This window comes from Sparus aurata, chromosome 24 (assembly GCF_900880675.1).
Source record: "Sparus aurata chromosome 24, fSpaAur1.1, whole genome shotgun sequence".
NCBI classification, from domain to species: domain Eukaryota; kingdom Metazoa; phylum Chordata; class Actinopteri; order Spariformes; family Sparidae; genus Sparus; species Sparus aurata.
The window spans coordinates 10344030-10369825 of record NC_044210.1 but is presented as its reverse complement, the minus strand read 5'-3'; the positions used below and the strand labels follow the sequence as shown (position 1 = coordinate 10369825).

General features: G+C 45.0%; 1 protein-coding gene across 5 annotated transcripts in view; it reads right to left on the bottom strand.

Moving 5' to 3' along the window:
* The window catches only part of LOC115577344 (fidgetin-like), a 50898-nt gene that overhangs the window by 11594 nt on the left and 13508 nt on the right, over positions 1–25796 (bottom strand). Inside the window, exons 1-2 of one of the 5 annotated variants that reach the window (XM_030410375.1) lie at positions 24441–24862; positions 23589–23619 (exon numbers count right to left, since the gene is read on the bottom strand). The exons of 1 other annotated variant lie outside the window; for it this stretch is intronic. In XM_030410375.1, the coding sequence (XP_030266235.1) occupies positions 23589–23619; positions 24441–24683 (274 nt within the window). In that variant the 5' untranslated portion in view covers positions 24684–24862. Of the gene's footprint in view, positions 1–23588; positions 23620–23812; positions 24324–24440; positions 24863–25796 lie in introns of those variants that run through there. 3 more of the 5 variants (XM_030410377.1, XM_030410376.1, XM_030410378.1) reach the window with 3 other exon arrangements.

Sequence of the window (25796 nt, the reverse complement as noted above, 5' to 3'; positions counted from 1 at the left end):
TGTGTGTGTGAGCTGAAAAAGCACGAGATGTGTGTGTTTTGTGCTGCGGAGAGACGGCGAAAGAGGGAGGGGAGAGGCGAGATCGTGCACTCAGCTGAAACAACATCCAACAGAAAATCTTCTCCACCTTCTGAAGCGTCAAGTCTGCCAGCTCTTTTTTTCCTTTTTTTTTTTTTTTTTTTCTCCTTTCCTCCTCCGGTCCCCTTTCCTTCCCTCCTCCAGCCTCCACATAGAGAAGCCTAATCATTCTCATTACACTCGGCGTCCATCTGCATCAACAGAGCTGCCTATTACTGTGTGCGCGTGTGTGTGTGTGCAGTAAACAGCTCTTTAGAGAGAGCTAATGAGCTCTTTTAAGTCTGTCCGCTGTGTGATTCTGCAAGCGGGGTGTCAGAGCAAACTGCCCATTTTGGTAACGTCATAATTAAGCCGTGTGTGCGTCTGTGTGTGTGTTTGTGTGTGCATGGAAGAGGAGACGCCGACGCTGACATACGCCGAACACACACACACACGATGAGAGAGGAGACGCACAAACGCGTGTCCCGTCTTTGTCTCTCCGACATAAACAGACGCCGAAGACCTTCAAAAACAAACTATCATGTCAGATTTCTTTTTTTTTCCTTTCACGAAAAATCTGTCCGATCGGGTGCAGGAGGAGGAGAAGGAGCTCGCGTGACAGGCGATAACTTCATCAGCAGAGACCTGTTTTCACACACCACCGGGGAAATCTTACCAGCCAGTTATTCAAATCCTTATCAAATACACCAGAGGGCATCTTTTAACCTCTAAATCGCTAAAGCACAAAAAAAAAAAAAAAAAAAAAACCTGGATGTGCAGCGTATGAAGCCGTTGTTTCGTGAGTGTGTGTATTCTCATGTGTGTGTGTGTGTGTGTGTGTGTGTGTGTGTGTGTGTTTGACAACCTCCGGACCACCTTGTTAATGAGTCCAGCACACTGTGACTAAGCCACGGGCTACGCTGTATTGGCACACAACCTACAGTAGAGAGTCAAATAATGTGATTAGGTCCTCCAAAAGGCAATTAATTATGAAATTAGTCATGAGCCGGTGTCACACGCGCACACACACACACACACACATCCACGCACACACACAATAAAAACTCGCTCGCTCGTGCTCTTCTGAAGTGACAGAAATTACAAAAGGTTGAATTATTTGAGTCAAAACCACACGAAATGAATTAAAACAGACAAATGTGTGTCAACAGATCAACTCAGATTTTCTCTCCCGTCCTCGCTGACAGACGACAAAACCGTCCTTCCAAGACAGACTCTGAAAAAAACATCACCAGCGATCTTTGAAGGCGGCGATTCAAGCTCAGCCGCGGCTTACCATTACAACGACTAGTCTGTCGCAAAGCAACGACGACAACAACAACAACAGATGAGGGAGTAAACAGAGCGAGTTCAAAGTCTAGACGTCGAGCAGTGACCGGGAGAGATGAGCTGTCACTAACTCAAAGACAGTAAGGGGGGGAAGAGAGATCGCTGTAAAGATGACAGCTCGGAGCTGCGATATAAGGATATTTGACAAATGACAGCATCTTTAAAAAAATAAAAAATAAAAAATCAAATATTCATTGTAATCCGCGGCCTTTGACCCCCGTGATAAGTTCTGCTCAGCTTCTCGACCATCAAACTTTGAAATCAGCGCGTCTTTGTGGAGCAGCGGTTCGGCTTTGAGACGCATGATGATGAAGCCTTAAAAAAAATATTAGGGTATATTTCACGACGACTAAATTTAGCTCGCAGCAGAAATCAAGTCTTAACCCGCTGTAAATCTCTGACTAAATTCCGCAGGCATATCATCGCCGCCCCTGCCCGCCCGTATCAGATCTTCCTTAGAGCTGTATAAATTGACACTGTCTAAATTTCCTTTTACTAGACAGACTATTGAATGGGTGGGTTAAATGGGTAGGGCGCAGTTAAACAAATGCTCCGGATCAAGGAAATTGTGCGTGCCTTCTTTTGTCATTCAGAGAGGAAATTGAGAGATATTCGGCGGGGGCTTGCAGCCGCTAACGCATGGCATTCATCTATAATGCACTCGGCCTGTCCGTCAGCTACTCCATTTCCTGTGACTAGCGCAGCGTGCCTAATCACCCGGCTCGACGCGGGGTTCCTTCCTCAAAGACAGCCCTGCACACACACACACACACACACACATATGCACAGGCGGCGCGGTCACACAAGGCGGAGGAGGCAGGCAGACACATGCAGGACGCACAAACACATGCATGGAAACATCAGGCCCGCTGAGGCAAACAGATTACTCTTATCTGGCGAACAAAACATCTGTAAGGACGCTCTCCACTACTGTGGCACATGCACAACATCAGAGAGGGGAGAACGGACACGCATGACTTCTGCTGAATGACACATCCTCCTTGTTCCAAGTGTGATCTATGACTTAAACAGTGGCATGTCGTAGCTACTCTCGTTTTACTTTTCATTAAAGACAGGCATCAAGATATCTACTGCAGATATGAACCTGACATACACGCATTCGTCTTGTGTTTAAATAATGTTTAGGGTTCGAGTTTCGCCAGAGAAGGACAGACTGCAGTCAAAATGGATTTTTCACACCCGTGCAACCCAAACAATGCACTTACAGGCTTATCACAGATATAAACTGCATTAATAAACAGTCCATTAACTTGATAATCCTATTATTAACTACTTATAAACCCTTTACTTGACATATATTGTTTCTGATCTATAAAACACTAAATAACAATGTATAAGCCTTATAAAAGTGAAGTGTCAGTTGCTCAATTAACAGTTTGTAAAAAGTAGTTGCTCAATTAAAAGAGCATACTTTACTTAGAGTGTTAAAGTTCTTACTACTGGCTTTATTGAGCTGGTAATGCAATAATCTTTATTATAGATCCATAAACAACATATGAACGCTTAATGAATTATGTCTTCAGTTAATAAATCAGCTATCAGTTCATATTACGGATCTATCAATTGTCAACTTAATGCAGTGACTGGTAACAACAATGCTGTGTAAGTTTTTACTGCTGGCTTTGTTAAGTTGAATAATCAATCGTTAAACCTTATTACTGATATATTAACATCAATCAACTATTCATTTAACTCAAATTGCTACCTCACCCCATTACAGGATTTTATGTTGATAGCAATAACTTGTGTTTAAAATAATGTATTATTGCAACCCGGGGGCTGTGGCTTCATTTTTCCAATGGGTGCACTGGCGCGCCTATCTTTTTCATTTACGTGCACCCAGTAACTAATAAGTCATCTAATTTCTCAACACATAATGTAAATGGTTGTAAACAAGAATAAAGGAGTTAATACATGGCTTTTTTAATTCAAATCACAGCTCATGCATCAAGAAATTACGCTAAATGCAACTGCTTAAATAATAAACTGTGTTATTGTGCTTTACTGTTTACAGTGCGACCAATGGAAATGTTAAGTTGCACTTGTCAGATTGTTCGGTTCATGAGCGACCAAAACATTTGCATCCTGGAGCCCAGTTACAATCTGTAAACATTAATAAACCATTAATCTACACATTTAAACCCTTAACAAGCAAATACAAGTAGTTACTAATCTTTTATGTGTTGATAAGTCCTTCATTACTGCTCCATTAACACTTATACTTAACAAAATGAAGCCATTAGCATCAACTTACAACCATTCATTGATTCGTTCTTCAAGACGGGTTTATCTTTCAGACAGTGGCAACACTTTCAGCTCCGGTGGCATCCCAAGCTGAGGTTTCCGATTCTAACGTAATGCTTTATTGACGGGCTCTGTCCACATTTTCAGAACAAAGTAAATAACTTCCTCCTGTCAATTAAAGCCACACTGTCCACACCTGCAGCGTTCGTCAGGTGACAGCGGACAACAGTCGCACATCTGCATTCCCCACAAACCGGGCTGCTGCTGATGTGCTCCTACCTGGGGGGCAGTCAACAGGATCTCTCAGCGTGGCCCCGAGGTTAACATGGGGCCACATGCTATCAATACTACTCCGACGCCCGGATCCATACCGGTGAACCACCACCACTTTGTTTACCTGTGTGTTCAGTAATTAAAATAGATTTCTGAGTGGAGGCCTAATCCTTTTAGAAATGACATTGATCCTGCGATGCAAAGAGAGCTGCGGCGTAACTTTTATTTTTTCCCCCCCCTCCCCTACGCTCGCTCCACAGCGACGAGGACGAGGCTCTCTTCGGTGGAAACTTTGGAAAGTCCTCGACATGAAGGACGTCATTTAGGGCCAGGCTGGGAGAGGGAGGGAGGAAGGGGGGGGTTGGCAGGTGGAGATAATAGAGAGGAAGCCTCTAACCTCGTCTAAAGCTGTCTGTCTTCGTAAATAAAATGAGATAATTATTGAGTGAACAACATTATACGCCGACGACGCACTCTTTCTTCTACCCCCCTCCTGCCGGCGCAGTTGTAAATCTCAACAAACACGGTGCTTTTGGACATTAAGTGCTCACTAAGCACAGTGGATGCATCATATTTCAAGAGCAGGCGTTGTGTGGGTGAGGAGCTGGGGGAAAATGGAGTGTAATGGTTATCCATTATCTTATACGGCAACGGCGGCGATGATCATTTTCAAGTGACTCATTTCTGGAAGTACCTATCTATTGGCCACTTCGAGAGAAGACTTTGATGGCTAATCCAAAACAACTATTCAGAGGTCATTTACTGCAGCGGCGCCGAGACACTCTGCACAAGAGAACGCTCCAGCCTCCCTCATTATTCAAATACAATCCTCAGGAAGATCCACATCACAAACAGCGGCAGCCGCAGCCCCAGAGTGGGCGATTACCTACACAGCATACTCCGGTCCAGAGTGGAAACATTAACAATGCATCAACAAATGAATATATCACAATCCAAGTAAGAGTTTTGAAAGCGCCAAAGAGATATTTGTCGTGGGAATTAAACAGTGATACTGGAGCGTATTAACATATCAATGATCCCACTTGGTAGTCAATAATATCCACATACAAGTCGTGCCTGTGGAGAACTTTCCTCTTATTCACTCATTTTATTTTATTCTGCCGAGGTAAATGTATTTTTAGAAGTGTAGGTGCGATGTTTGTTTGTGTGTGGTCTCGGCTCCACATGAATGGTTACTTAACACCACACTGATTTCCCCTCAGCAGTTAGAGAAAAACCAGCCGATGCTCAATGATGCATCACCGTGTTTGTTGCCGCCAGGCTGTGTGTATGTGTGCGCATATGTGTGTATGTGTGTGTGTGTGTGTGTGTTATCATCGCTGGCACGTAGACAGACAGCCCAGGAGTGACTGCCGGAGTGTCACCATCTGTGGATGCATTATGTCTGTCTGCACTGGGCTGTGTATGTCTCAGTGTGTGTGTGTGTGTGTGTGTGTGTGTGTGTGTTTGTGTGTGTGTGTGTGTGTGTGTGTGTGTGTGTGTGGGTGGTTTAGAAGTGGAAGTGGAAGGGGTGGGGGGGTGCACTCAGTCAGACAGTAGACTGGACCACGGCTCCATAGTTTGCTGCTTCTGACAACAGCAGGCCAACTCGGTGCCAAATACGAACTACACTGCAAAAACTGTTGATTTTAGAGAGAGACGACGCTCCGAATTTGAAATAACGTCCTTAAAATCTTTTTTTTCCCTCTTCAAAAACGCTAAAGCAAGACGCCAGATGCTCGGAAAAGCGCATCATTTATTTATAAAGTGTCTCAAAACAAGACAAATCTCCCTACTTGTAGTGATAAACCCATATTTTAATGTGTCATTTCATCACCGGGGCTCATTTAAAAAACGCACAATTTTAAAGCCCGTTAAATGGCTCTCTAATTTGGAGTTTTTGCAGTGTATGAAACACTTGGCAAGCGAGCGAGATTAGAGTTCAACAGCAGTTGGTGGAGATTAACGCCCGCTGTGAGTGGCGCACGTGCGAGGCGGTGTGTGCGTGCGTGTGTGCATGCTCCTGTGGGGTGTGTGTGGATTACTGAAGCGGCCCTGGCTGGGATAACCTCTACCCCCAGCCTGTGAACTCGCAGGATCCTTCACCGCGCATGTTTGAAGTGTCAAATCCAGCTCCCTTCGTATAGATTCTGGAGAGATCTGCCAACTCACGCCTTCTCTCGCTGTGTCCCAATAAATCGGAGAAATGTGAAGTAGACTCTTTTTCGGTACTGTTTTTTTTTTATATATATGATATTTCCTCTTTTTCTTTAAAACGTAGAGTAAACTCAGCTGGGAAGGAAAGTTACAGTTAAAAGAAGTTTAATTACACAATATCTCTTGGAACAATGTGTTGGGAGTTATTTATCTTAATGTCACACGTCTGGAGTTGTGCGGATGTAGCAGTGACTGACGGGATAGGTGAGAGGGGAACGGGAGGACAGGGAAGGGCGCCGAGTTGGATTCAAATTCTACCGATGGCTGCACACTGAGTCACCAGGACGCCGCGACAAGCCGTCCCACAGCCGCTTATACGCCACGTGGGCTCACCTGCGCCTTATATCCGAGCGGACGGGTGGCGCGCTCATGTTGTCGGTAGGTGCGCGGACACGTTGCCACAAGCCTTGGCCGCGCGTCTTTAAATCCACTGTGGCTCGCATTATGCTGGAATTCACACAGGTTGTCTAAACAGTCAAACAACGGATCAATACGCCCATCGATCGGTGGCATTGAGACTGAACTGGTCGTGTCGAGGGGGCAGGAGATTCTCACTAGAGCTCTCTGCAGGCTGCCGGCTGGAGGACGCACGTACACACATTTAGAGAGTGTGCACACACACACATATATATACACACACACACACACACACACACACACACACACACACACACAGACTCCACAGCTGAGGATCTGCTGTGGTATAAACCACAAATATTTGTGAACGCATGTATACAGATTTATGAACACACACTCTCCTCGTCCTCCACGCATATCTGCCTCGCTACCCACTCGAACGCAGACTCCAGGCCTCCTTGGGACACAAACTACCCCCACACCGACACAACGGTGCTCATCTCATATGAGCACATTCAGGTCCTGTCTGTTCAAGTCGGAGCAGTCTGCCAGCAGTTTGTCTCAAAGTGAGGGCATCCAGTCAGCTTCAGCAGCTGAATATCAAGCTGGCTGCCGCCGCGTCTCCTCGCGCTCAACTGACACAGTCGATAGCTCTGCATTATTCATGGGGACGGCGGGGGCCGATGAGATGGCCTCTCACTGAGGGCTGGATTTCAGCGGTCCCAAACTTTACAGGGGCTGGCGGACGCATGACACCTTCAACAACTGCTTATCGTCAGCGAAAATGACAACGCGAGGCACGAGAAAGGGCACCGAACTTTAGAGGGAAAGCATCGGGGAGGCAAAAACTCAAAGGCAAATTTTTGCGTGGCCTTCAGTGAGACTGTAACTCTGACATGACAAACAAGTTGTTGGTGCCTTTTAAAAGAAACGCAGCAAAGCTAAAATAGCCCCAGTCTGAAAAACTAAAGTACATATTATGACTGTCTTGTCAGCTCCTCTTGTTCGCCATCAAGTCAATAAACACGGATCACAAAGCTAACACGAAAAAACCTGAAGCGCCTAATAAAAAGAAAAACAAATCATAATTTCAAATGCTGCTCATCCGCGTTTCGCTGATTTCCATTACACAGACTAAAGACATCAATTAGTTAAACAGCGTCCGCAGGAAAAAAAAAAAAAAAAACAACAACAAAGAAAGACAGTTATTTGGAGTGAATCAAACAAGACGCAAACGAGAAACCAGAGGCAATAAAACACGTCAGGCTGCTTGATATCAGATCTCGGAGGAGAAATTTGATGGGCACCGATGAGCAGAAGGCATCTCAGGAGAATTGGACAGAGGAGAGATTTAATGTGATCATAGGGGACGCTCATCTTTCAGGGAACGGGGTAATAATGAGCAATCAATAACGTCCTTAACAGAGTTAGAGCGAGTGGCTGACAGCAGATGTAAGGCTCCGGCTAACAGGCTACGTCTGATCTCACATTACCACGCTGGGGCTGGGTTGATCACACACAGACACACACATACACACACACACAGACACACACACACTCAGGCGTACATACATGCACGGAGACCGGCATATGGGCCGACACGCACCAACATATGGACACGCACACGCACTCTTATGCTTTCCTTTTCCCTCAGTCACCCACACACACGTCTCACACACTCTTCTCCTCAGGTGACACCCAGCAGCATCGTGTCATTGTCTATCGATCAATAGCCGTAATCACATTCACAGGCGATGAACACGGCAGCGATGCTCCGCGCCGCGAACGCGAGGCTTTCTCCGGTTTATCCCTCGGCAGCTGATTTCACGGGGGCTAAAATGACAACCACCGCCGGCAGATTCTATCAGCTGGACTCGCGAGGTAATAAAAAAAAAAAAAAGAAGAAAAAAGAAAGCATACAGTATTTACTTATGAAGCGGATAAAAGCGCTGTGCTCTCGGCAGCTGCTGTCGAGGCCACTTACGCTCAGCTAACGTCGACACTCAGGGTCTCAGGGTGGCTACGCCTGAAAGTGACACACACAGCTTGTCACGTTCGGATTATTAATAACAATAAAGGGTAGTTGCGCTGCTTTATGCCCACCTGAAAACGAGTGTCAACCCCGCCTTAAAGGCTCTGGAGCAACCTTCTAGAGGAGATTAGGACGGCTTAGGCTCTTGTTAAAACACACTTTTATCGTCTAGCCCTCCTGTCTGCCCCACCATTTGTTCGACTCTTTGTTTTATTGTTTTAATTCTTTGTTTTATTTTATTTTGTGTCTATGTTTCACTGCCCGTCTCTGTATACTTTATTTGTTGGTGCTATTGATTTTACCGTTTTTATGATTGTTTCATGTTTGCTGTTTTAACCCCGTGAAGCACCTTGTAAACCTTGTTTTGGAAAGGTGCTATATGAGGGAAGTTATTGCCTCCGACCAAGGAGGGTATGTTTTCATCCATGTCCATTTTGTTGGTTGGTTTGTTACCAGGATTACACAAAAACTGCTGATCGGATTTCCACGAAACTTGGGTGAAGGATGGGTCTTAGCCCAGAATAGTGCCCATTAACTTTTGGTGTTGAACCGGTTAAAGGGACAGTTCCAGGATTTTCCTCATTTTCTTTAAAGGTGCACTATGTATTTTGGTCAAGATGTTCAAACTCAGAAGGTTTGTTTATGTTAGCAGACATAATTTCTAAACTAACTTTAACTACTGTTGGTCTCTATTAGCAGAGCGTAGAGAGGCACTGAGATGAGTCCTTCCTTCGGACGGCCACGGAAGTCATTAACAAGGAAATCAGCAGCATTCAACAACTAAAACAAATCATCCACAAGCTAGTATAGACAACGGAGAGAGACGGGGAAGGTCTCATTTTTCCTGTCATGTTACAATCAGCTCATGTTTTCCCAATATGAAAGTCATTAATACATTTACAGTGGCACACAATGCTACAAGGAGCCCCTTTAATAGTTTGGCCTGAAAGCTGTCAGCTCTTTTAAGGGAGCTTTTTAAATGCTGTCCTCTTTAACATTCTTCGATGTCACAACTATGCACATATTTGTCCCCCTAGAATTGCAATTTTCTTCTTGACATTAACCCAAGTGACGATTCAGGTCATTCAACTGTTTTTAAATTACAAAACCATTGCAAAAAAAAAAAGTTTGATAAAGATCTGGACATTCCTGTAACTGTAATGTGACTTGGCAGTAGTTTGTTGGTGTTGGCATCTGTCAACACTTTTAGATGAAAATCTCAAACCTTAAGTAGCCTTTAACTTAAAAAAAAATCATATAGATGGACAGATGTTTGTATGTTTGAAGGTTACAGTGCGGTTCTACATCCAGCAGAGCATTTTTTGCAGCGCCCCGACTCAAATCGACTGAAGCTGTGAAGCAAACACAAAATGAGATATTTAACGCCTCTGTTAACTATTCTGCATTTTCCCTCCAGTTCTGCCTGATCTGGAGTGAGGAGGACCAGGACCCTGATGACAGTGCGAATGTGCATGTTTGTGTGTCTGTTGGCAACTTAATGTACTTTCACATATTTTCCACGCAATATTTTTTCTCACAGCAGCAGTTAGAAAGTCTTGTTTTCACTCTTACTAAATAAATAATTACAGCTTTATTACTGTGGGGCGCAGCTTCCACCCCTTGGGCTAACACTGGATCTGTACTTGCTTGTCATCTGGAGAAAAACCAAAGTACTGCATCTCTAAAAAAACAAACATGTTCTAGTTTTAGGAACCAAAACATTTCCTATTCAGACAGACAGGGCTGTCGACCGCTATGCTTTCCCCCGTAATTCAAGACGAACATGGTTGTGACTGGTGTTAGAGGGAGAGAGAGCCGGGGAGATAAACATCGTCTGGATCGCTGCAGAAAACGGGAATATGATCATGTGGAGACGTGTGTTAAAAGGATGCGATTCGACAGGGGAGAAAAGGACGTGAAGTATTTATCGACAAGATGAGCTGTGACATAAGATAAGGAGTGACTCCGCGGTCCTGCTGGAAGATGAATGTCATTCCGCCATTCAAGTCCCAGGAGGGAGATGAGTCAAGGCCGAGGAACGGCAGGGCCGACAGGACAGCCTGAAATACAGGCTGTGATATTTTCATTTCTGGACAGTCTTCACAGTACAGTCATTTCCTGCGAAATGAAACTTTTCGGAGAGGCATTTTGTTTCTGAAGGCATCACAACCATCTGAGAACATGCAAAGACTTGCAGTGGCTAAAAATGAATTAAAGGTGCACTCTAGTTCTTCATTTACCGACCTTAAAGGACAACACAATCACTTTGTTTATATGTGGCGGACCCTGCCACCTTTCTGGCTTCAACCAGTGTTCTGGCCTCTTATTTTCCCCTGAGAACAGCTTGTTTATGCAGTTTGTTCTACCATCCAGATCGATCGTTTCATTTTGTAAACGGTATCATGCAGTTGTGGATGCTCCGGCCCCCGTCAACAACTTGTACCAGCAGCTGACCAGATGTGTCCGAGGGTTTCAGCGTCTCCTAGCAACAGTAAAAACGTTCTGGCCCTGCGAGCAAATCCTGAGACCACACCACGGATTTCTATAGTGTCATTTTTAATGGTTTGCCGCCGCTGTGAATTTAACTTGAGGTTATTCCGCATGTATGCTGTTACACCGCATCGGGACCCCGGGACCGACACCGCTTCCTCCGGCTTAATCACGGCTCGGGCGGCGCGCTTCATCAAGTCGCTAGTTTGCGGCAAAGCTCTCGGACGTGGCCGCCGGCCTCTTATCTTATCAGTCAATCGGCGACGGCGTGCAGGAAATGAGACGCACAACAGCGATACTGCCAACAACACTCAACTGTCAAGACACGCTGGCTCAATTACCATACCGCAGCACAAACACTCGCAACCAAACAGGATGCGCAGCAACGGCGCTTAAGTGGATAAACTGAATTGCTGACGTTATACAAGCTAAGTCATTAGTCGCATCCATATAGGGGAACCAGGAGAGAAGACGGAGGTGTTGTTTTATTTGGTGTAGCTGCGCAGAAAAAAAAAAAAAAAAAAAAAAAAGAGGTAGTGGTAAACTTCCTCGCAGCCTGGACGTAAATCTGCATCTTTCTAATCATGAGAGTGTGTGTTTGTTTTCTGATGCAGCCCCCTCATATTACTGTACTTGTTTGCTGCCTCTGTCTGGAGATGGAAAGGAAAAAAAAGGGGAGGGGGGGAGGGAGGAAGGGAGGGAGGGAGGAGGAATGATATAAAGAGAGAGACAGACAGACAGAAACAGAATGAGAAACAGATACAAACAAAGACTGAGACAAACACAGAGAGAGAGAGAGAGAGAGAGAGGAGAGAGACACAGACGGACGAATAGAGGGAGAGATAGGGAGGGATGCTGCATGTGTGTACTGCATCCCAAGGGATCACTTACTCAGTATAGACACAGTACTGGAGGACAGAGCACAGCAAGGGTTCATTGGCCAAAATCTCTCCTCTTTACACACACACATACACGCACACCATCCCTCCAAGCAATATTCCTGTAAGCACTCGTCCACTGAGAATAACCGCATTGACTGAAGTGGAGTCAATGTACGAGGACGATAGAATGAGGGGAGGAAGGAAAATATAAAAAAAAGGAAAAAAAAAAAACAGAGAGATCAGGCGGAAGCAGCAGGAGGAGGAGTGTCCACCTGGCCAGTGTCCAGGGGAATTAAACAGTCTGTTTACCGCTCTCAGCGCCTCAGCAGCGCCATGTTAGCCTAATGGCACGGACATGAAGCCAATTGATTTGTGGACCAATAGACCTGTCCCACAGCACAGGCAGATTACCTAGATCACTGGCTCCGCATCGAGTAGACATCGCTTCTCGTTCGCGCCCCACAGGCAGCGGAATGTGAACACGGTTTAATGTGCGTCTGTGTGGGCATGCCTGCGTATACGTACACGTGCCCTTCGGATCAGAGCATGAAACAAGCGAGCCGGTTCACAACTGTAGGGGAATAATTCTCCACTAGCACACTATCGCATAACTTGGACCTCATTTATTATATCTTCTGAGTGATTAAATATGCTTCTCTTTGGGTATATGGTTGGGCCAACCTAAATAATCCCGACCAAGTGGAATAGTAATTTGAAAAGAGTGATGAATGATTTGTGACTATAATTTAAAGGACAAGTTCATCCAAAAATTTAAATATAGTCATTATTTAGTCGCCTCTAAACCAATTTAAACTCAGAGGAAGTTTCAAGGTATAAAGCATTTCTATTGCGTGGTTTAGCTCAGACGGGGTGCACGCTAATGCTTTTAGCTTAGCTGTACAGTTGAGATTTCGTCTTAATAAAAAGGTGTAAATAACATCTTTTCTATAAAATTTGGGATCTCATGGGCTTCTGGAGATTTGGACTATGCCGGACGAGCTGTATGGAGCCATTTCATGTTCTTCTTCAGGTTGTCTGTTTGCGTTTCAAAACAAGTCCCCATCGACTTCAGTTGTTCAGGGGAATGTTGAACAGCATTTTGCTGTGAAGCTCCAGAAATGTTTTGTGGACAATGAAACTTTGCATGACTTTGGATAAATAATGTCTGAATATTCAACTTTGGGTTAACGTTTCCTTTAAAGTATTAATCGAACAGCCTCCAGATGAAATAATGAGATTACTTTTTACTCGATCAGTGTATCCGATGTTTACTTGACCTTTAATTTGGTTGACATTCTATGACAAAAGTGATAATATATTCACTGATATGAGCCCCAAGTTATGGCAAAAATGATTAACTGCCTGTGGAATTATGTCAGTGGACGTTTTGATATCACAGGCAACTAACAACGCTGCTGACGGCTCACGCTAACGTACCGTTAGCTTAAGTGGCTGAAGCGCAGAGCTGTCAACCAAATTGTTACATTGACGCAGAGGAGCTACTTTGCAGCTTGAGATAATTATGAGACTTGAATGAGATTAATTGTATTCTGTCATTTAAACGCAATACCTGCAAAGCTACATGCTAGCCAACGGTGTGAAATTAACGTGAAGGCACGGCTAAGATCATTTCTTTAGAACAAGACTCAATAAAAAGCCTGTTTCATCTGCCTTACTGTTATACAGAGAGCATAATTAACCAGACAGCCAAGAGTTTCTCTCCTGTTGTTTTCCACGAACACACATAAAAGTTAATTAGCTACAGCTGAGTAGATTTACCAGCGACAAATACCATTATAGAAGAGGGGGCCAAAGGTCGCAGGCTTAAACTTTTAAATTGCGGAAAATTTGCAGCTTGTGTAGTTCGAAAAATAATAAATAAATCACGATTTCAAAATAAAATCAATTAACTTCTGGCTTCACATTCCATAGCAAAGTGGAATTATTCTTCTTTTCTGTTGCATCACATCAGTCTCACCATTTAACGTGCAAGTTTTGTCCTTGTCTCCCATCGTACTGTAACGGAAAACTTCTCAAAACCAAACATGATTAAGTAAGAGTAAATGTATGGCGGTCCAGCTTAAAGCTTCATTTTCTCTGTTCCAACGAGGCTCGTATATAAGAGAAATGTATTCCACATATACACACAGTATGCACCTGATGTCAAAATGTGAAAGTGGGGACTCTACTGGGTGATATTTTCCCACAAGGATACAGTGGGCTGATGCACGGTGCGCATTTGTGGCATTAACAGTGCACATTGTGTCCAAATCGAATGTTACCCCCGAATATAAAAAAAAAAAACCTCGCTCGCAGGACAATGACAGACCACACACACTTGAAACTACAGTTGTCCGTGTGTACGGCCGCGGAGTGAGAATAATTCCACATTCTCCACAGTTTTCACTCATGTCAGTGTCCGAGTTGATAAGCATGAAAATCCATTTATCTACAAAGGAGCTGCGCGGTCCGTATTGGACAATGTCTCTTTCATGGTCCCTTTGCAGGCCCTCGCTCGTCCACAAAGCCGCCCAACTGACTCCACCACGTCTGTAATAGGCCACACTCATTTGATATGGACACATCAAGGGAGATGTTGCGGCGGGTTTTTCGCCGTGCATCAAGAGGAGTGGTGCTGGTTCACAGAAGCAGCAATATGCTCTGAACATAAAAGAACAATGGACGGGAGGCAGATGCATTTAGGCAGAAAATACAAAAAAACAGAAACAGTGGACGCGGTGCAGGCCCGGACACGGACACCCAACATGTTTGCTGGGATGGAGACGCAGTCAGGGCTTACTGTCATTGTCATTCAGCCCTTTTCTCCCTCTGAGAGGCTGCGGTGTGAGCAGGAGGACAGAGATCCAGAATTAGGTGTCTGAGGAGGAAGAGGAGGAGGAGGAGGAGGAGGAGGAGGAGGAGGAGGAGGAGGGGGAGCCGTCAGATTACAGATTAGAAGGTGGGGAAGTGGTGGGATTAAACACGCGGTCTAGATGGTAGCCCGACTAATACAGCTCACCGCTCGACTGAGGGCGTTGTCAAATTTAGTCCCGTGGATTACACCGTGGCGAGTCCACTGGCGAACCACACTGGGGAGAAAAAAAAAAAAACGACACTCCTGGAGATTCTTATTGAAAGACTTTCCGCGGTGGTGAAAGTTATTCATTGCTCATCTAATCCATATTTGTGTAAATGAGGTGCGCGGAGCTTTACGACACACGGCGGACACAGAAACCTCTGAGACCGTGGTATTAACAACGGTGCTACGTCTTAACCACCCTCTGGCTAATGCGGCTAATGAATGAGAAAGCGCTAGCAGGCTAACGGCTCTAATTCTCCTTCACAGGCTATCATGTTGCAGCCCGGAGACGGATCAATACCATTTGCTCAACACACAGGAGGCCTGGGAATCTATAAAAGGGCTTTTATTGAGTAATTAAACACCCATTACTGTCCCGTGCAGCCAAACAATAAATTTGATCAGCCTCTCAGGCGCAGCTCCAGCCGTGATTAATACTCAGTGCATGCATGACATAAAAGACCACAATGACATTTTGTTAAGTCCTGTCTTAGACCCTTTCGACGGTGCGGGGACAAGAGCAGTCCGGCGGTTTCAAGGTTGTTTAAGCGTGCGGACGGACCTTAAGACAGCCCCGTCCTCAGCAGGACGTACTGTCCGCCCCTGAAGGACTCGGATCGAATCCCAGCAGCACCTGGTGTCCCGAGGTCACTACGGATGTGATTTTGTGATATTTTCCAACTTCTTTTAATATTTGCACTTCAGATTCTATCATTCTAAAGGCTGACAATACAGACCAGAGACTACTTAACATGGCATCAATATTCCTAAATGTCATTACTGGCATGGCTATTTCTAGATGTTTTGGGCCGAGGCAGATCTGATATTAGGGAGTAGAAAAATCTAAATTTTGTCATATTGGGCAGTATGTGAGGTATATGTGCTGATCAAACACAAACATATGTTGTGGAAGCAGGATATTTTACAGTCAGTGAGCTTCACTGGGAATTTAACAATTATAAAGTATACCAAGCATCTATTTTTTGGCATTATGAAACTCTAAAATTGGAATCGATATATCTGTGATAGGCCAATCGCATTAGGCATTAAAATGTGTTATTGGTATAGGCTTAAAAGATATATTAGGAGCAGCAGAGGCTAATATTATATACTGCTCACCGCTTACCATTTATAAGCAACATATGAACATTAAAAAGTATGGTACAAGTTTTTAAAAAGTGCTCCTGTATATATCTAAAATAAAAAAAAGCATTTTGAACGGCCGTTTAACGTTGTAAAAAAGACAAATAGTAACAAGGCATGCCAAATCTGATCACTTTCAAATGTCTACGATTTCACCGACTGCGTGAAGAGGAGGAAGGATGCACGCACTGCGAGGACTGCTTCATTCTCGCCTCACTGAGGGTGAAAAGAAACGCTGCTGCTGTTCGGTTCTCTGCTCCACCATTCACCCCGCTCACAGCGGCTGAAGGGCTGACTGTTTTCTTCCCTTTTTTTTTTTTTTTTCCACCCCCCTGATTTTCCCAACGTCCTTCCCTCCACTCGCACAATTCAAAAACCTGTTACAATCCCATCCTTGTTGGAGAATATTTAGCGTTGTTGAGCCAACAATATGGCATCTGGGTGATTCTCCTAAATATGAATGGCCCATTCACGAGGCTCAATGGAGTCGCTTGGCAATGGCCCTTCTTCCCCTCCCTCCTCCATACTCAAAACAATATTCAGCGCAGCAGTCTTGGCACTTTTCCCCGAAATCAACAAAAGAGGAACTCGAAGCTGTCCCTGAAACCCTCAAAGCATTAAGCCTCTGTGAGATGCAAGTACTTGGCACAAGCAAAGCGATTTAACGACAATGGGCAAATCATACAGTGCTTTGTGAGATTTAGGGGATACAATAGCACTCCGTTTCCAAAGCACACATTAGTAAGCATGTCATCGGGACCCCCTGGGGGATTTGAGCAGCCTAGAGGATTGTGTAGTGAAGAGGATAAATATATGTTACAGGGCTAAAAGATGGAGCGCTGCCAACGCCTCCCCTCCATCGCTCTGCATACTGTGGATTATGAGTGTGGTGGAATACATTAATAGATTAATCTTCTGAACACACAAACTAACCCGCAAACTGAACCCATTTGGCTTGTTAAGCGTATACATCGCAACACATCCAAAATCAATTTACCACCATTTAACAGAGCTCAAGAGGTGCAGATGAGGAGAGATTCTCGCCTCACTAAAATGAAAAAAATAATGAAAAAAACGAGCCCCCGCCACAAAAAATAAAAACCTGAAAAAAAAATAATAATAATAAAAAAAATAAACTTGTTATAAATGTGCGGCGCTTGCAGCCATGCTGACCTCTGAGTGCTAAACAAAACCAACAACGGACAAGCAGACACCCACTCAAAAGTCAATACCATGCGTGCCTCCTCTTCCTCTTGTATGGTTAATGCATGATGCCAGGTAGGGGAGACAGACGGAGAGTAGGATCTCATTATACGCTGCATGCTATCATTAGCCATCTACCACATGTGTCCATCCTGCCAACAGAGTTGTACAAGAAAACACCCTAATGCTCTCGCCTGCTTTCCAGTGGGGGAAACTTGGCCAGCGCACACACACACACACACACACACACACACACGCCGTGCAAGTATGCATGTAAATAATCACAGGTGAGCATACTAACACGTTCATACCTCAGCAGGCCTCGGCGCACACAGATTTTTCCGAGTCATTTCTAAGTTGTTTTTCAGACAGAAATACGAGGATTTGCAGCTTTGCTCTTTTTTTTATATTTTTTTTCTAATTTGACTGTAAACTGAAAAACTGAATCAAGATTTTTTAAATGTGTCATTTTGGGCTCCAGGGGAAAAAAAGGGGATGGCAGATTTATCGATAATACAATCACATTTTTTTCTATTTTACTCGCATACACGGATATACAAGATGCATGCGCACGGACGCATGTCGGACAGTCAACTCGCGCTGAAAATGATCTTTTAAGCAAAATAATGAAGTGATGCCTCAACTTCTCAGGTTCGAGAGTCACAAATGTGAATATTTACTGCTTTTCTTTTCTATACATGGCTTGAAACTGAATATCTTTCGGTTGAGATGTTAACAAGTAGCTGATGAATTGATCAACAGAAAAAAAAATTGTGTATTAAAATGTACTATTTAAGTAACTGACTAATTGTTTCAGTCAATTATTAAGCAAAAATAGGGAGATAATGCAACAATGTCTAACGTTCCATCTTCTCAGATGTGACGACGCAGGTTTACTTCTCTTTAAACGACTGTAAACTGAATATCATTGGGTTAAAGGTATTTAAAAGGATGCCACTTTGGATTTTAGGAAACTGGAGTTTATCAATGACAAAATCAAATGCTTCAATTCACTGTACATACAGGATGCAGCACTGCACACATTCCACGGAAGCACTGAGTCAAGTAAGACAATCGACTAGAGCTGAAACCATTAGTCGACAAGTGTTTCCCACACATGTAGCTTACCTGAGCCAACCACCCAGGTATATCTGGCAATACAATTCTTGATTTTATATTAATTCTGTGGTTTATTAATTGATTTACAGAAAAATAATTGATTTTAGCCAATAATTAACCAGTTTCAGCCATTTCCAAAGCAAAAACATTGACAATGTGTCATTCTTTTTGCGTCTCAAATATGATTAGTTGCTGCTACTCGAAGTTGTTTTTGGTATTTTTTCACTATTTTCCGATCGAAAGCGAGAATTGGCAGCCTCATCGATAATGACTGTAATTGTCAGACGCGGCCATACAATGGCAATGGAGTGTGGAGCGCCGTAGCGACTAGTGATAGCAGTTGTTTTTCCCTCTCGCTCCCAGTTTGTGCCCATCTCCCAGAGGCCACAGGCAAGCTCAGTGATGCTGTGCCACACGCCCAGCCACTCAACATCCTTTGTGTCCATCCCCTGGCAGCCTGCCAAGCTCAAACACACACACACACACACACGCACACACACACACCAATTCTCCCTCGCACCCAATGAGCCATTGTTCATTAGCGCGCACGCACACCTTTGCCGGCGCGCAGACAAGAAGTGTCCTGACTTACTCGCCGCTCGCGCAAGATGCCTCGCTAATCAAGACGTTCAAACTGAGCCGCAGACAAGGGGGGGGGGGGGCGGTGGAGGAGGAGGTGGGGGTCGGAGGGGAGGTGGGGGGGGGGGGGGGCGCGGCAGCAGACGGCCACTATCTAGCCAAGGCTCGCTGTTAACAAAATCAGATCATCCAGCCAGAGCCAGAAAGAGAAGAGCAGCGGCGGCGAGAGATTACAGTCAGATCCATCCTCTCTCCTCGCTGTCATTTTCTTTGGCCCTTGTAAAAAAAAAAAAAAAAGGAGGATGGGGGAGAGAGAAAAAAAAGGCCCTCGTCTGCCTCATCTGCGTTCTCCATCGTCGGGCCAAATGATTGGCGAGCGCCTCCGCATATCAATGCACAATTTAACTTAAGACTTCCATGGCAATAACCTAATTAGAAACGGCGCCTTCTCATTTGAAGGCACAATGTAAAGGATAAGCTGTGTGCCGCCATGTCTATTGAGGTCTAATGGTGCGGAATATTCCAAAGTGGAAGTCAGATTTTTTTTTTTTTTTTTTTCCCTCTCTCTCTCTCTTTTTCTTTTTTTTTTTAATAAGTCCTTAGCATATTTAACGCTTCCACATTGCTGAATGTTTTAATATCTGCCAGAGAATCCGGGCCATGGGTGGTGGAGATTGCTGGTAAAGAGTAAAGAGAGGTGAGCGGGGGTCTGCTTAAAATTCAGAGAAAGGGGGCAGCGGATTGCAAAAAGAAGGTAGGAGGGAGAGAGAGAGAGAGAGAGAGAGAGAGAGGAGAAGAAAAAAAAATCCACAGCTTTGATTTGATTAAAACGTTATGAAAACGACGCATTACATAAAACCAAAAGAAACTTCAAACATTTTTCGAGGGGATTCGGAGTTCAAAAGGAAAAAAGGGAGATAAAGCTTTTTAACGCCGGAATTAACATGGAAATGAATTTAGCTGGGTGTCTCTCGGTGGGCGAGAGTCTGGAAATTTGGGCGCCGCTGATCTGAGATCAGGGTTTTTGGCGTTATATTCTCACGTCCTCTCTTCCGTTTCTCGACCTTAAATCTGCTGTCAGTTCATTTGGAATGCGAGGATTTGACTTTTTCTAGATTTCCTGGGGAAAAAAAAAAAAATCAGACCTGTGATCTCTCAAGTGTTACCTGGATGCATGAAAGCATTGTCTTGGTATTAGACATCGCGGGTTACAGCGGCGGTGAGCTGCAGGTATTATTCCACCCTGAGTCAGTCCTGTGTGGATACCCCCTCGCCTTAAGTACACCCATCAGATTCTGACTGGATAATAACCAGTCAGCACTGGGCGAGAGACGTGAGGGCAGAGTGAATATAATTTGGAGTGTGTGAGGGCGAAACGGTGTGTTCGTGTGTGTGTGCGTGTGTGTTTGACAAAACTTCAATTGCAACATGGAGAAGGAGAAAAAAAAAAATAAATAAATCCATCAACCGGCAACTGTCAGTCACAGCAACACACACAAAAAAAACAAAAAACGCAGCCAGTGTACCAACACTGAGGGAGGAGGAGGAGGAGGAGGAGGATTGAGTGGATCACGGTGTCAAGGATTTTAAGGAATTGGCGTCCACTCATCTACGGAGAGAGCCTGCGTTTTTTCGGGCAGCGGCGCTACCGACAGCTGCCTGCCGTCTCCGGGAGAGGAACTTAAGATCGGCGAGGAGGGGCTGTCAGCGGGGGGGGGGGGGAAGAAAAAAAGCACGCAGGGAGACACACAAAGACTTACAACGGCCTCGCTACAGTTAGCTGACACACAGCCCCGGCACTGTCTTGTGGGACGGAGAGGGAGAGAGAGAGAGAGAGAAGGATGGAGGGAGAGGGAGGAAATAAGTGGACAAAGAGTGAAATAGATGAGAGAGCGGGGGAGACAAGACGGGGCCCGACGCACTGTCGAGCAAAACGTGGAGAAGAGAGAAGAGGGGGACGTGGATGCGTGGAGGGGAGGCGGAGGGGGGGGGGGGGAGAGAGAGATGGAGAGAGTGAAACAGACAGACAGGTCCGAGAGGGATTTGTTCTATTTGCATGCGCCGGGCTCCCATGGGGTCCAGCTCCGCTCGGCGAGCCCAGAGCACAAAAGATAACACTTAACATATTTGCTAAAAGATGACAACCCTGGCTGGATCTCGTTTGAAGAGGCCCTTTGTCAGGACGTGCAGACAGGAGAAAATCCACTGATACAGATGCAGCGGAGACTCACAAATGTCTCTCTCGCTCTGTGTGTGTGTGTGTGTGTGTGTGTGTAGAAAGCACAATATTTCCCCACATCGCCTTTACATCTGGCAGAAGTCCCACAGGGGGGCTGGATCGCACGCCGGTGGCTCCGGGACGGTAAAACAGCTTTTAATGGTAAACATTACAGACTGATAGAAAGTGTCAGGATAATTTATTTATACGGTCCCACCGGGAGTAGCTCAACCACCTTCGCGGCGCTGCGGCTCTCACTATTCATTTGAGGAGGGGGGGGGGAAAGTCCGTATTTAGATAAATAAAGGCGAGAGTGAAAGGGAAAAAAAAGAAGAAGAAGAAGAAGAAGAAGAAGAGGGGGCGCCTGTTTGTAAAGCAGTTTTTCTTCTGCTCCTATTATCTCCCCTTCTCTCTGTCCCTATTAGCTGTATCGGGGGGCTGCCGGAGATGTGAGGCGATATGTTCAGTGTATAATGAGGGGGATTATTGCTGCTGTCACTGCAACACGCGCAGACAGCGGATGCAGAGGGACAGATCTTAAGCCGGCGACTGTAGCAAACAAATAGACTTAGAGGGAATAAACACACCGCTGAGTATCTACATTATTTACATTACACACACACACACACACACGTGCGCAAAAATGACACCCGGGCTTCCTCGACTCCTGCACGCACACACACACACACACACACACACAAACTCACTTCTCCCATATGTTTATCCAGAGCCAATTACTTAACACGAACCAGCAGCAGAGCGAGCTGACAATTGGAGGGGGAAGACTTCCCTCGAATGTCTCCAGTAAATTAAGAGATCAACCAAACTCCAGCCGGTTTTGAACAAATTCTACAAAAAGGAGCCGCGTTATAAAAAAAAAAAAAGTTGGGTTTTTATGCATCACCTGTGCGATACGGGAATCACAACACCTGAGCGTTATGTCCCCGCAGTTAAAGTTTGACAATATGGACACACACTCACACACGAGCGCGCCTATAAAACGCGGAAATGTTTACAAGGTAGTAAAAGAAAAAAGAAAAAAAGAAATGCAGTGCGTTTGTGTGTGTGTGTGTGTGTGTGTGTGCGCGCGAGCGGAAAACCGACAAGTGCATCAGCAGGAGAAAGCAGGAAACAGCACATGACGTGGAGCAAATAATTGTGTGTGTGTGTGTGTGTGTGTGTGAGAGAGAGAGAGATAGAGAGAGAGAGAGAGAGGGAGAGGGAGAGCGAGCGGCGACAAAGATCAAAGGTGAAAGGTCGAGTCCTCGCTAATAACTGCAACAAAAACCAAGAATGTGCAATCGTGGAAGTTCTCCGTGTGTGTGTGTGTGTGTGTGTGTGTGTGTGTGTACAGAAAGAAAGACACTGTGGTTTCCCGACGTGATTATTCACTAGAAAACTATCCGCTGCCGGTCTCACGTGCAACAGGGGTGGGATGGCTGTTTTTTTGTTTTTTTTTCAATCGCAAAACAATCCGCCATTGTTCTGCGTGAACCTCGGAGAACATTTTCCTGCAGCTTCGTGTTAAATTATTATACATCTTTTTTTTTTTGTTAAATACCTAAAAATTTGAATGGAGTCTGGTGGGGTGTGGGGGAATATTCCTGCAGCAAGTTGTGCCCCTTTGCCGTGAGCTGTGTTTATCCCTGCCTATCAGAGCACAATCTCACCCTCACGCTGACAATCACGAGCGGATCCTGCTGTAGCGTTACCAAGCATGCATTGTGACGCCGAGCGCCACTTATTAATAAATCCTGATCATAAACACGCAACCGTGGCCTCCAATCACACGCGCTCAACGCGGTCCATTAAACGACAAGTGTGTTTTTTTTTTTTAATGTGAATCATAATAAAACTCTGCAGATAGCACAGGATAAATATCTCCTATCTCTCTGAATAATGTGCAGGTTGGATTATTATTATTATTATTTTTTTTTTTTTTAAAGTTCCAAAACAGCAGGTTCAAAAGCAGGTATGAAAATCTTTTGAAAAATTCAAATCATGGGGTGGAAATGTGTCTTAAATGCAGCCAGATTATTAGTCTACTCAGTGTGGCCGTTGAAAAATATGGAACACAATTTTTGGGGGGAGATTTATCCGATAAAATGCAAATCATCCAAACACACGACAGGCTTCCGTCTCACACACTGCACGAACACCTGCACCTGAAACTCATCCGTGCATATATATAAATATATATATATATATATATATATATATATATATATATATATACAAACATATTTCAGCACCTCCTAAACACATCCTGAACAGAGTGGAATAAGTTGATGGGGGGGAGAGGGGGAGAAAAAAGAGAAATCTACCTACCATAGACGCTGCTGCTGCTGATCATCTCGTGCTGGAGGAGGAAGGAGAGCGAGAAGGAGGAATTAGAGAAAAAAAAAAGAGGGGGGAGAAGCTTTACATCACACACACTTTCTTTTTTCTGTTTGTTTTTTTTTGTTGTTGTTGTTGTGGTGGTGGTGGTCTGTGTCCAGCACTGCTCAGATTTCACGGGGGCCCACAGCAACTCAATAGGAGACACATCTAACCTACATGCATGTCATTAGAAAGTGGAGCCCGGGATGACAGGCTGGATGGAGGAGGAGGAGGAGGAGAAGGAGGAGGAGGCTGAAATCAACTGGTGCAGGATCGGCTCAAAGTTAAATCTCTTGATAACGCCCTAAATCGTCCCGGCTCTCTTTAAAAAATACATGCCGAGGTGACATTGTATCCGCGCGTTGAGGGCAACTTGTTGTAACCGTATCGCCCGCAGAGAGGCTGGAGGAGAGGCGGCGTGCTGCGTTCAAGTTGTGTGTCTTTCCTCCCCGATTCAGAGAGAGAGAAGAGAGGAGAGAGAAGGAGGGAGAGAAGGAGAGAGAGGAGGAGAGAGAGTGGCGCACAGCACCGCGCACGCAGGGAGACCTACGGGAACAGCGCGGCCGTGCCTCTCTGCGGTTTGGCGCAGGTGCGCTCCTTCCAAACCACGTTTACGGGGGGAGAGGAGCGCACGGAGGAATTCGCGCAATGTAAACCACAAAGTGCGCGTTTATTCCTCTCCTCCCCTCCTCTGTCCATTCTGTCTAATTGCAGACGCAGCGGATCACCCCCCCCTCCCTTCCTTTCCTTTCCCTTCCCTTTCCTCTTTCCTTTCCTTCCAGACTATCCTTCCCTCCTTACCTGCTTTTTTTTCGCGACAGGTCGACCTCTCACGTGCGGGGGGTTAGGGTCGCATCGATCCCGGGGACCGCGGGTAGCTGCTGATGAACGTTGGCGGGCGCCGAGGTTAAGCCGGGCTGCAAGCGAGCTGAAACCATCCCAAGTTAACGCAGGAAACACTGACCACGGACACTGCCATGTTGGAATTTCACCAGCCCCGAACAGCTGCTTCTCACACTGACCAGCACGCTCCCCACTGCGCATGCGCCCCGGAGGGGTAAAGAGGGGAGAGGAGGGAAGAGGAGAGAGAGAGAGAGAGAGAGAGAGAGAAAGAGGAGGAAAAAAATCCTCAATTCCCAATTACTGCCCAGAAGGTTATCATGGGCGTGTGGTTGAGTGTGGTTGAGGGTGGTGAGGGTGGCATGGTGCTGGTGAAGAGATGAAGTGTGGAGACAGAATGAGGGATTTTAAAGGTGAGACAGTCGCTTTTCTTCCTACTTTAAAGGGGCGCTGCGTGGATTTGGGGCTGACATTTTTAAGTCTAAACAAACTGAATAAACACACTGTTTGTTTTCGTGGCTGAATAAACACACTGACTTTAAAAGGACGGCACAATTTCATGGAGTTTTTTTTCCTTGTTTATATTTGGCGGACCCTGCCACCTTTCGGTGACTTTATTTTGTTCTTTATTCAGTTATTAGAAAAATAGATATTTCTGAGTTTGTATTATTCACTTATTATTTTGTAAACATTTGAATTCTGTTTGAACCTATCCTCCAAAATGACACATTGCCCCTTTAAGAGCATTTGTGGCTAACATTTGTCGCTAAATGAGCAAAAATTAAGATTTTATTTTGGTAGGGTGCGTGTAATAAACAAAAAAACATTATTAATCTGTAGTTTTATCTCCAGGAAAGTTATTACATTTTTGGAATTTTTTATTTTTTTTGTTCTCTAAGTGAAGCTACAGTCCTCCCGTTGCGTCCCCGGCCCCAGTTTTGAAACCCACCCAAGTGCAACGTGGGGGCAAAACCGGCACAAACCCTCCTCCCCCGAAAAACTCCCGCCACAGCGTCCGCGTATCTCCCAGTGATAATTATAGTAGCAATATGGAATTAGCAATTGAAGCCCTAATTAGAATGAAAATGTCCCAGTTAGCGAGGTATCAAAGCATCAGCGGGGAGAGCACATTTAAACAAGACATCAAAGATGGAGGAACTGTCAGTTCATTGTTCCTAATCACCCCCATGAGTTCATATAGCAGGCACGTGGCACTTCAAAAAAAAAAAAACACACCCTCCAATCAGATCGAGGGTGCAAATAAAAAAAAAAAAAAGAAAGGTCACGTGAACAGTCAAACACGCTGCCCTCGAGTCA